General features: G+C 44.8%; 1 protein-coding gene across 2 annotated transcripts in view; it reads left to right on the forward strand.

Annotated features, from left to right (window-relative positions):
• Positions 1-12936, forward strand: part of mamdc2a (MAM domain containing 2a) — a 171825-nt gene that overhangs the window by 81065 nt on the left and 77824 nt on the right. For both annotated transcript variants that reach the window (XM_070887412.1, XM_070887422.1), the window contains exon 7: positions 9090-9183. In XM_070887412.1, the coding sequence (XP_070743513.1) occupies positions 9090-9183 (94 nt within the window). The remainder of the gene's footprint in view (positions 1-9089; positions 9184-12936) is intronic.

Here is a 12936-nt window from a genome sequence, read left to right on the forward strand (position 1 = left end):
TTTACGCTGTACACCCTGGCTGCCACATGATGCACCAGGTTGGCACCACCCAACAACAACACCATAAAGCATCCCTACAATGACCAAGCCATTCCTTTCATACTCATCACCATTGCAGGGAATACCATTATGTCTCCCCATTCACTGCAACCCACAAAGCCACTTCCAAAGGTGCACACAAATCTGTCCAAGGCCAGAAAGTGTTGAAAATAAAGATTTCAATGTTTGACAGCACATCAATAGAAACTTTACATAAATATTCAATAAAACACCCAAGTGCCTACCCTTGCTGTTGTTAGTTGGTATAATTGCACTAGGATGAGGGTGAGTGTGAGGGGTGGCTAGTGAGATCGGGATGTGATAATGTAATTAAAGAGGGTTAGGTGGAGGTGCAAGGTAAGTTGGTGTGAGAAAGGATGTGCAGGAGAAGGCAGGGAAGGCAGAGTGATGGGGCTGTGATGAGAGGCACAGCAGGATGAGGTTGAGTGTGGCTTTGCAGTAACGTTTCGTGATCTATTGAGATAATTGAAATGTTTGTGCCACTGCAGCCTGGTCCTCCTGACAACATCCCTGTTTGGGTCCTCCTGTGCAATGTGCAACCAGGCTCTTTTGGTATGCTGGGTATGTGACTTCTATCCATTGGAAGGGAAGAGGGCTTTCCTGTGTGCTGTGATTCCCTCCATAAGCATATAGAAGGAGTCATGAGAGAGCCTGGGTGCAGCTGTGCACTTCTGTGCAGTCATTGGCAGTGTTTGCAGCACCTCAATGCTGTAGAACACTGACAGCATAAATTACAAAACTAAGGTGGTCAATACCAGTGACGACATCAATACCAGTTATGGCATCACCAGACCTGCTTCCTCTAATTGAGCTGTGAAAGGCACAGGGCAGGCTTCACAAGCCCTATCAACGTAAATTCATTTTAGGCAGTGGGATGGAGCTAGCAGCTGGGCTGCGACCCACCACTGATATCACCAGCCCTGGACATGCCCAGATAAGTAAAATCCTTGCCTTGGTGACTATCTGAAAGAAAAAGAAAAATAATTTACAGCACAGAAATAGGTCATTCGTCACAACTATATTCCACACAAGCCGCCTCCCACCCTACTTCATCTCACCCTTTCAACATATCCTTCTATTCCTTTCTCCCTCATGTGTTTATCTAGCTTCCCCTTAAATGCATCAATGCCATTCGCCTCAACTATCCCCTGTGGTAGCGAGCTTCACATGCTCACCATTCTTTGGGAAAATAAGTTTCTCCTGAATTCCCTATTGGATTTATTAGTGATGATCTTAGATTGATGCCCCTAATTCTAAGCTGTCCTAGTGTCAGCCGTGGCTCAGTGGCTAGCACTCTTGCCTCTGAATCAGAAGGTTGTGGGTTCAAGTCCCACTCCACTTGAACACAAAATGCCTAGGCTAGCCCTGCACTGTCGGAGTTGCTGTCTTTTGGATGAGATGTTAATCCATCTGCTCTCTCAAGTGGACATAAAAGATCCCACAGCACTATTTTGAAGAAGAGCCATCCTGAATATTCATCTATCATTCTCATCCAAATGCTAATTGACCTGCTGTGTTATTTTAGCATTTTATTTCAAATTTATAGTATTGTTGATTTTTTTTTAAGTGTGTTTACTTTTCAACCATGTTTTTAACATCTAAAATGTATTATAAGCTCCTACGTTGTCTGTCTTTGGACAGAGTTAGAAATGCTTCGCTGGCAAAATGTGAGATTTTTTCACTCTCTCTCTGGAATGTGCTGGGAACTCTGCAGGGTTGGTGCATGAGAGAACCCATCTGGTGTCTCAGACAGTTACTGGGGCAGTAATATATATTCACTTGTCAAGTTTTTCAACAAAATAAAATAAAACACCGAGGGAGATTATTAGATCATGAACTCAGAGTTTCCACAACGACGGGTATGTTTTGGGTGGGCTGCTTGGGATGACTAAAATGGAACAATCCAGAAGGGAGTTCTTTCCAGAAATTATGGTTATTTCTAAAGGTTTTTCCATTCAAGTGATTGTAAGGGCTGTTGGAACTGGCTGTTTGTGTATATGGGGGAAGGAGGGGAAGCAAGAGTCTTCTATTTTGATTTAATTTGGGATCACTTGCTTATACAAAAATGTTGGAAGCTCTGCTTGTTGGAATCTATCAATTTTGACTGTCTAAATGAGCTTTCACACACTGTATTATCCTTCATTTTCATAACTGGTGCTAGATACTATATTAATTTATTATCGTGCAACGATCTGAGCTTATGGAGGCTACTTTCATGACATGTTACAGCACAGAAAGACTCCATTCGTCCCTCTCCCAGTTCTCTGAAAGAGTTACCCACTTAATTCTATTCCCTTATGCTTTCCCCATACACTTTTAAATATTTATTTTTGCAAATATTTATCCTCATCTCTTTTGAAAAGCTATTATGGCACTGTTTCTATTGAACATCCCATATCCTAACAATCCTCTGCCAGAAGAAACTTTTCCTGATTTACCTTATGATCTCCCTTAAACTTCTCTGGTCGAATTTTTTAAAAGCCCCAGTTTCTTTGGTCTCCCCTCATAACTAAAGCCTCTCTTCCTTGGTATCATCTTTGTGAATCTCTTCTACACCCTCTCCATATGCCTTGACATCCTTCCTAATGTAAAGCACTCTAAAGTGGACAAAATAGCTCCCATAACAGTTTTGGAAAAGGTGGACACAGAGCTGGGTGGTGATGACATGCTTGAGGACTTGAAAGGAAAGAGATGTTTGAGATTGTAGTTAGAAAGGACAGATAAGATGAGAAGTGGGGGTCATATCTGTCCTTTTGAAAGTGTGCAGGAATGGTGTGCCAGAGCAAAAGCACCCATTAATAATGTTGACTAACGTAAGGGATGAAAGAAATTTGAAGTGGTCTTCTTGTAAGAGGTGAGGTTGGAGAGAGCACTGGGTAGAAGGGAGAGATTGGAGCTAAAGTGAGTGGGAGGTTTAGGGAGAGGCTCAGAGTATAAGGAGAGAGGAAGGAGAGGCAGCTGAACAGATGGGCTGAATCTTCCAGATGAACAAATTCATCAGTTCTTCAGATTCTAGTGGAGATGAGAATGAAGCATCCAAGAAAAGGGGTTTGAGGAGGCCGTTACTTGAAAGCAGAGGCCCCGACCTGCATGAGAACACCAGCGGCAGGTCGGGACCATAAAAGGAGCGGAGAGCCGCGGCCTGGGAGCAGCGTGGAGGCATACACTACTCCAGGGAGCAGCACGAGCTGCGACGGCAGCGAAGAGTGACGTCATCAAGGTCTAGGCCGATGATTGGAGTGTGGGCAGGTACAGCAGGAGCGGCGAGGTCGGAGCGAAGGAGCGGTGAGAGACTGTAGAGGGTTGTGATCGGGTCCCAGGAGAGGCGTGAGTTCGGGGCCAGGGGCCCAGGAGCAGCATGGGCCAGCCCACACTGCAATATGTGTGCGCACTAGGTTCGTGCAGCAGAGAACGTCTCCGGTCATCTTGGGTAATTCTTGCCACTGGGCCAAGACCTAGCTCTGTCAAGCCCGTGTGGTGGCTGGTGTGCAACGGCCACCACACGTTAAAAAAATCAACGTACAGGCATCTTCCACCCTTCAGGATGTAGTGCGGGACCTGGAATCTTCGGTCCTTCGTTGGAACACCTGTGAACTAATCCTTTTTTGGTGTGGAAGCAAGTCATCCTCGATTCGAGGGACTGCCTATGATGATGATACTTGAAAACAAAAGAATGACTTGCATTTATATCACGCCTTTCATGTCCTCAGGACGTTCCAAATCACTTCACAGCCAATTAAGTACTTTTGGAGTGTAGTCACTGTTGTAATGTAGGCAATTTAATCAGATCAGCCATGATCTTATTAAATGGCGGAGCAGGCTCGAGGGGCCGTATGGCCTACTCCCGCTCCTATTTCTTATGTTTTTATGTAACACAGCAGCCAATTGTGCACAGCAAGCTCCCACAAACAGTAACGTGATATTGACCAGAAAATCTGTTTTTGTTACATTGATTGAGGGCTAAATATTGACCAGGACACTAGGGAGAACTCCCCAGCTTTTCTTCAAAATAGTGCAATGGGATCTTCTACAGCCACCTGAGAGAGCAGACAGGGCCTTGGTTTAACGTCTCATCCAGAAGACGGCAACTCCAACAGTGCAGTACTCCATCTGCGCTGCAGTGTTCCCTCAGCACTGCACTATAGTGTTAGTCTAGATTTTGGTGTTCAAATCTGTGGAGTGGGACTTGAATCCTGAATCCTCTGACTAGAGACGAGAGTGCTACCCACTGAGCCACAGTTGGGTTGTCCTGTGCTTCCACTATCTCAGGAGTATTTAGAGGATTTAGCTGAGGAGTGTGAGGTGCAGTAATACTTGATGTGGTCGAGCAGAATCTGGCAGCGGATGACTAGACCAGTTGTGCGGCAAGTTCATACGTACAAGGTTGCAGCCCTCTTGACTTAGAATCATAGAAATTGCCCTTCAGAAAAAAGCCCTTCGGAAGACGCAAACGGACGCTGAATGGTTTGTGCCAGGAGCAGGATGGAGTGCCCCCCCCCCGCCCCCCAGAATTGCCCGCCGAATTTCGCCCCGGTGGAGCGCACCGTGCGCAGCAACCCCCTATCGCCCTGCGCCGACCCCTCGGAGCAAGAAGCTGTCAGTGGCTGGGACACCCTGGCCGCCCTTAAAGGGGAGGGTGGTGCACACTGCGGCCACCATTTTTTTTATATCGGCCGACTTTTCAGTGGGCCCGACAATGGCGGCTGCTGATCCAGCTGGGCTGCCATTCTCCCTGGTGGCCCAGTGGGCACTCCCAAAGTCGCTGCCGACATCGCAGCATCCCTCCCCTTTAAGGGAAAGGGAGGGATGTTGTGACTCGGCGGCGTGACGCACCACGTCAGCACTACACTAACGTCAAAAACGCGGTGCTGATGCCGGGAGCGTGGCGCTGACGGTCGCGCCAGGCAGCGACACGTTCAGCGCCCCAACAAGGCCCTGTTACTGCCCCCAATTTTTTTTTAAACTAAGAGCCTAATTGCCGACGATGTAGCCGCCAGCTTCGCCCAGTGCTACATCACCAGCTAATTTGAAGTGCCCTCTCCAATTTCTCGCTGAGAGCATAGAATTATATAGCACAGAAGGAAGCCATTCGGCCCATTGTACCTGTGCCGACTCTTTGAAAAAGCTCTCCATTAGTGTCACTCCCCTGCTCTTTCCCCATAGCCCTGTAAATGTATTCCCTTCAAGTATTTATCCAATTTGCTTTTGAATGTTATTATTGAATCTGCTTTCACCACCCTTTCAGGCCATGCATTCCAGATCTTAAGAGCTTGCTGAGTAAAAAAAAAAGTTTCCTCATCTCCCCTCTGGTTCTTTTGCAAATAACCTTAAATTTGTGTCCTCTGATTACTGAGCCTACTGCCACTGGAAACAGTTTTGCCTTATTTACTCTATTAAAACCCTTCATGGTTTTGAACACCTCTTTTAAGTCTCCCCTTAACCGTCTCTGCTCCAAGAGATCAACCCCAGCTTCTGTAGTCATTCAACATAACTGAAGTCCCTTATCCCTGGTAGCAAAGACTTAAGGGGGAGAAAATGGTAACTGTACCTGAGAGAATAACAAGAGTGGTTGACAGTGAGTGATTTGGTGGGAAAAATGTTTCCCATTATTTGCCAGCTTTTATTTTCAGTTTATCTGGGCTAGTTCCAATTGAGCCTATTTATGCTTTGGTCACTGTTTCCTAGATGTCAATTTACTCATACATTAATCCACTTGCCCCACTTTATTTCGTAGAAATAGATCCAGCGCTATAACAACTAGCATTTATATAACACCTTTAATGTAGTGAAACATCCCAAGGCGCTTCACAGGAGCAATAATCAAACAAAATTTGACACTGAGCCACATAAGGAGATACTAGGTCACGTGACCAAAAACTTAGTCAAAGAAGTAGGTTTTAACGAGTGTCTTCAAGGAGGAGAGAGAGGCAGAGAGGTTTAGGGACCAAATACCAGAGCTTAAGGCCCAGGCAGCTGAAGGCACAGCCACCAATGGTGGAGCAATAGAAATTGGGAATGCGTAAGAGATCAGAATTGTCGGAGTGCAGAGATCTCAGAGGGTTGTAGGACTGGAGGAGGTTACAGTGATAGGCACAAGTGAGGCCATTAAGGGATTTGAAAACTACCTTTTACCTTGTTGGAATAAAAACCTACTGATCTTGAAAGCAGTCCTGGGTGCATTCTAGAGACCTTTCCTTTCTTTGTCACTTTCATATATATCTCCTACAGGCTGAAAGAAAGATGGGTTAGAAGGTTATAGGTTCAAATCCCACTGCAGGGCCTAAGCATGTAATCAAGACTGACACTCCAGTGCAATATTCCACTGTTGGAGTTTACCAACTTTTGGATGAGACTTAAATCCCTTGTTCAAAGTCTGCCTGTTCATTTCAAAGTAATTTATTGGCTGTGAAGTGCTTTGGAATATCCTGAGGATGTGAAAGGCATGATATAAAACTTATTTCTTTCCTTCCTCTATCTAGTTTCCACTGTTTGCCAATCTACACTATATTCCCATAGGAATAACAGTTCTCCTTTTATTCCTTAGTTCTAGTGAAACGGATTCAGTTTTTGAGCTATCCCTACAGTCTAGTGTTATGATAGAATCTTTGATTAACATTACCATCCCTTCTCCCTTTTTTACTCTCTTTTATCTCACGTGACATTTTAATTGGGAATGTTTAGCTCCTAGTTTAGATCTATCTAAAACCATGTTTCTGTTAATGTTATTGCATCATATTTCTATAGAAAAGAAAAGGCTGAGGAATGGCCAACAGGGGTCTTTACAATTATGAAGGGATTTTATTAAGGCAGACATAGAGAAAATGTTTCCACTTGTGGGGGAGTCTAAAACTAGGGGCCATAAATATAAAATAGTAACTAAAAATGCATTCGGGAATTCAGGAGAAGCTTCTTTGCCCAGACAGTAGTGGAAATGTGGAACTCGCTATCAGATGGAGTAGTTGAGACGAATAGCATAGATGCATTCAAGAGGAAGCTAGATAAACACAAGAGAGAGAAAGGAATAGAAGGATATGCTGATAGGGTGAGAAGAAAGGGGGTGGGAGGTGGCTGGTGTGGAGCATAAACACCGGCATAGACCAGTTGGGCTGAATGGCCTGTTTCTGTGCTGTAGATTCTATGTAATTCTATGTAATAATGCCCCTAGCAATTTATGCCTCCTGCATAGCAATTGTATTAACAATAATTTGTACATTTGTGTATATACAATTCAAATCTCTCTCTGTCTGGCAATTGTACCAGTTTTAATCCCTCCTCCTTCTAAGCTGTGTTTTCATTTTTACATACCTCCGTGTTTACATTGGGCCTGTGGTACTAAGAAAAAAAGATTGACATTTATTCAGCGTCTTTCCCAACCTCAGATTGTCTTAAAGCGCTTTATAGCCAATGAAGTACTCTTGAAGCGTTGTCACTGTTATAATGTATTCCGGACATTGGTTTCCTGACGTTGTAGAACAGTTACCTTCCCCTTCACTTTAGTTATCACCTCCTGCTATTCCCCAATCCTTAGAGAGCATTTGGGACAGCTGCCTTTTTTCTGGTCTTCCCAATACCAGTCTGCAACTCTGCTTGGGTGTATTCCTGGAGGTTTCATCACATGACCTCCTGCGTCCAACCGGCCCGCCCATGCGCTCCCACCATTGGTCGCCCAGCATGTCCATCCTTGCAGCGCCCCGCCTTCCTGCGACCAATTGGAAAGCGAACAGACTATTCGTTACCTGATTGGCTGATTCTTGGCTGTCAGTCAAACAGCCTTATTTCTCCTCCAGCTCCCGGGTGTTGCTCGCAGTAGTGTCCTGGAGATTAATCTTTAATTCCTGGAGACTCCAGCTCAATCCTAGAGGGTTTGACAACCCTATCTACAGCAGATCATTAAGGGATGAGGTGATAAGGAGTCCAGTGTTGACTTGCCTGCAATTTTCCCTCTCCCTTTCACGTGAGAAAATGTACAGGATAAAAGTCCAGGAGAAATAGTTTCAGGCCCTTAAGGCTAAAAGTACAGTGAAACCTGTACAACGGATACTCCCATAAGACAGACACCTGCAGAAAATGGACACTTACTCACTATCCCAAATAACTTACATTATAATAGATACAAGTGGCCCCTTTACAACTTGGACACTTGCAAATTACAAATTACAGACAGCCTTCAATGTACCAAGCCTGTTTACAAGTTAAAACATGAGAGATACAGGTTTGTGAAAGAAATGTTTTTTGTGGAATGGGGAGCTCTTTACCCAGCATTCATAGTGGCAGAGAAAGCGCTCTCTCTCTGAGATTGAACGCCTGCGCGGTTCTGTACCGGGGATAGAGCGGTTTCTCTGCCGCTATGGATGCTAGGTAAAGAACTCCCCATTGGACAAAAGGCGTAACTGCACCGGGCAACACCACGTCTCATTCCACCAGCACATCAGGTACTGATGAGCTGCTGGCAGCCCCTACCCACCCGCTGCCACCCCAGCACTTCAAACATTAGCAGCTGCAGCACCCGGAAGGAGCAGGTCCCAGACAGGGGTCAGCAGGACATTAATCCCACCCCAATTTGGCTGGCATCTGCCAGGCATTCTGGCCCTACAGCAGCCATCTTGCCCTGTGTAGGCCCCAACGTAACAGATCCTAGGTTCAGCACATCCCTCTTCTTGATGGAAAAGGACCCCGGGATGGCAATAAACTGTGAAACCCAATGAACATAAAATGAACTGAAATCACATCCCGCTGGCAGGCCTCCACAATCAGGCACAATTCCCAGGTGAGAGAGGAAAAAAGAAGGAACGCTGAAGGAGATGCAGCCAATCCTGGGAATATTTAGCTCATCCGGTTTACTGTACATACAAGGACCATTTTGAAAATAAGGACACCTGCAAATAAAGAACAGAGGTGCAAGTCCCTCAGGTGTCCCTAATTTACAGGTTTCACTGTATGTGTGACATCCCAAAACAGCAAGTCTCAAATGTTCTCGAGTTTCCTTGACACATTGTTCCAGGTTGTGTGAGTGACTATTGATTTTTCAGATTGTGTTTGAAGTCGCATTCAGCAGCACAAAAGGAGGTTATGCCGCACTGGATGACATCTCTTTCTCCCCACATTTCTGCAATAATAAAACAGGTTTGAGCTTTCATTTTCTTCTTGAGTTGGGTAACTTGTGAATAAGCTGGTATTTTATATCTCTAACAAAGGCTTTTTACGTGGCTATCGGCCCTCAGTAATATAGAGAGTTTGAAAGCGGTATCATGTGCTCAAGCTAATGGTTCATGCAGACACAGAAGCAGACTATGCACTATGTCAATGGATATTCATTATTGGACCCAATTAAGCCTATCTTGAGCTTGATTAGGCAAGTCCCTATCATTGGTTAATTAATCATTTCCCACTGTAGTTCCCAGTGGAGTCCTGAGCCACTCAGATGGGAAAAGCTTCAAATTTGATCACTAGTCATTGCTGAATTAGCTGACGACAGCCAGGGGAGGGAGAGAGTTGGAGGGACTATGACAGGCTTCAAGATCCTTGGTTGAGAAGGAGGGGAGGGAGGAATCAGTTATCCAGTGACCTCAGCCAGAAAGTACCTGCCATGTGGATATTGGATAAGGGAGATGGCCTCTCCCTTTCCCTCTCCCCTTCACTCTTCCTGCCCTCCCCAACTAAATAAACTGCCAACACTCACTGTCTAGGTCTAGTGAGAAGGAGGAACTGAAGGATATCCTTATTAAGCGGGAAATTGTGTTAGGGAAATTGATGGGATTGAAGGCCGATAAATCCTCTGCATCCCAGAGTACTTAAGGAAGTGGCCCTAGAAACAGAGGATGCATTGGTGATCATTTTCCAACATCTATCGACTCTGGATCAGTTCTTATGGACTGGAGGGTAGCTAATGTAACACCACTTTTTAAAAAAGGAGGGAGAGAGAAAATGGGTAATTATAGACCAGTTAGCCTGACATCAGTAGTGGGGAAAATGTTGGAATCAATCATTAAGGATGAAATAGCAGCGCATTTGGAAAGCAGTGATAGGATTGGTCCAAGTCAGCATGGATTTATGAAAGGGAAATCATGCTTGACAAATCTTCTGGAATTTTTTGAGGATGTAACTGGTAGAGTGGACAAGGGAGAACCAGTGGATGTGGTGTATTTGGACTTTCAAAAGGCTTTTGACAAGGTCCCGCACAAGAGATTGGTGTGCTAAATCAAAGCGCATGGTATTGGGGGTAATGTACTGATGTGGATAGAGAACTGGTTGGCAGACAGGAAGCAGAGAGTCGGGATAAACGGGTCCTTTTCAGAATGGCAGGCAGTGACTAGTGGAGTGCCGCAGGGCTCAGTGCTGGGACCCCAGCTCTTTACAATATATATTAATGATTTAGTTGAAGGAATTGAGTGTAATATCTCCAAGTTTGCGGATGACACTAAACTGGGTGGTGGTGTGATCTGTAAGGAGGACGCTAAGAGGCTGCAGGGTGACTTGGACAGGTTAGGTGAGTGGGCAAATGCATGGCAGATACAGTATAATGTGGATAAATGTGAGGTTATCCATTTTGGGGGCAAAAACACGAAGGCAGAATATTATCTGGATGGCGGCAGATTAGGAAAAGGGGAGATGCAACGAGACCTGAGTGTCATGGCTCATCAGTCACTGAAAGTGGGCATGCAGGTACAGCAGGCAGTGAAGAAGGTAAATGGTATGTTGGCCTTCATAGCTAGGGGATTTGAGTATAGGAGCAGGGAGGTCTTACTGCAGTTGTACAGGGCCTTGGTGAGGCCTCACCTGGAATATTGTGTACAGTTTTGGTCTCTAATCTGAGGAAGGATGTTCTTGCTATTGAGGGAGTGCAGCGAAGGTTCACCAGACTGATTCCAGGGATGGCTGGACTGTCATATGAGGAGAGATTGGATCAACTAGACCTTTATTCACTGGAGTTTAGAAGGATGAGAGGGGATCTCATAGAAACGTATAAAATTCTGACGGGACTGGACAGATTAGATGTTGGAAGAATGTTCCCGATTTTGGGGAACTCCAGAACCAGGGGACATCATCTTAGGATAAGGGGTAGGCCATTTAGGATTGAGATGAGGAGAAACTTCTTCACTCAGAGAGTTGTTAACCTGTGGAATTCCCTGCCGCAGAGAGTTGTTGATACCAGTTCATTGGATATATTCAAGAGAGAGTTAGATATGGCCCTTATGGCTAAGGGGATCAAGGGGTATGGAGAGAAAACAGGAAAGGTGTACTGAGGGAATGATCAGCCATGATCTTATTGAATGGCGGTGCAGGCTCGAAGGGCCGAATGGCCTACTCCTGCACCTATTTTCTATGTTTCTATGTTTCTATGTCTAGGCTCACACATAAAAAAATGGCCATTTGAGCAAGACATTTGAGAGCTGCCTGTGGAACTATTCCATAGAACTTACAGCGGAGAAACAGGCCATTTGTGTTGGTGTTTATTTTCCACATATCATATATGCCTGTTCTGTTCCCATATCCCTATATCTCCCTTAATTGCCTCATGCGCATGCTCCCATTCTTTCGCCCCACCATTGCTGGCTGTACCTCACACACTGGATCCTCCTCAAAACCCATCTCTTCCACCAAGCTGCTGGTTACCTTTCTCAATATCTCTTTCCTTGACACAATGCTTCACTTTCACCTCTATGCAAAGCATTGGGACAGTTCTACATTAAAGGCACTTTGTTAATGGAAGTTGCTGCTGTTACTGCTCTCTCACACCTTCAACACCTTGTGTGCTGCTCTCCCATGCCTCATGCTCACTTCTCCCCCTGCCTCACACACGCCACTGCTGTGGTGGTGGAAACTAACACAGGCAAAAATGCACTGAAAATAACGTACTTAGAACTAACGTTGCCTCTAATTTATTTTTCCGTGCGCGGTCCCTTTAAATTTGCTGCAGCGGCCATGCATGCATGGTATCTTTTCCAGCGGCAACTGCTGGTGAGGAGCCTTCATGGGACTTGCCGATCGATGTGTGTCCGTGCACCTGCACACTTTAGGAGTAACGTTGCTGATAACACCAAAAGCTGAGTACAAAGGACCCGAAATTGGTCGACATACTGCGTACCTCCCAAAAATGCGATTTTGGTCAAAAAACACCTACATACCGCCGACATACCACTCGGCAGAATATTCATCATTGACATACCGCCGAGCAGTATGCACACCGTGCACCATTCAGGACCGTCCACATACTGCCCAAAAAGTCTGATTTCCATCGCATTCCGCCAACATACCACCGGAGTTGCATACCATCCTGGAAAAGGTGGTTTTACGTAATGCTAAGTGGGCGGGAATGGGCGGAGTGCATGGAGCCGCCATTTTGGAAATCGGGAACTGTCAGCGAAAGCAGCAGCTCTGTATTTCAGAGGTGAACAGTGACTTCACAGTGCGATTTACAGTGGAAAAGGTATTTTTATTGGTACTGAGTAACTTATTAAGATAGAAAGCATTTTAGTTATATTTTTTCTTTGAAAAATATTGTGGAGATTTAAAAAGAATGGGGCCTGTACTATCTCAGCCTGTATTGCTGACCACCTGTCCAATGGAGGAACCAGATGTGAGAAGGTTTATAAATGAACACTTTGCTTGAATGTGGAGAGCTGTGTTTTGGGACCCTGATGACTGTTACCTCAAAAGTTTGACACTGTACAAGAGTGCTTAAATTCAATTCAAACGTTTATGTAAAAATGTCAAAAATATACAACAATTTAAAAACTTTGTAAAATTTATAACTATAAAACAACTGTAACAACTTTAAAACAACTTGAGCAAAACCTTTACAACTTTAATAACAACTTTAACAAAACTTTTACAACTTTAATAAACTTTTACAAATCAAACTTCAATTATTCAAGG

The sequence above is a fragment of the Pristiophorus japonicus genome, chromosome 1 (genome assembly GCF_044704955.1).
Source record: "Pristiophorus japonicus isolate sPriJap1 chromosome 1, sPriJap1.hap1, whole genome shotgun sequence".
Lineage (NCBI taxonomy): Eukaryota > Metazoa > Chordata > Chondrichthyes > Pristiophoridae > Pristiophorus > Pristiophorus japonicus.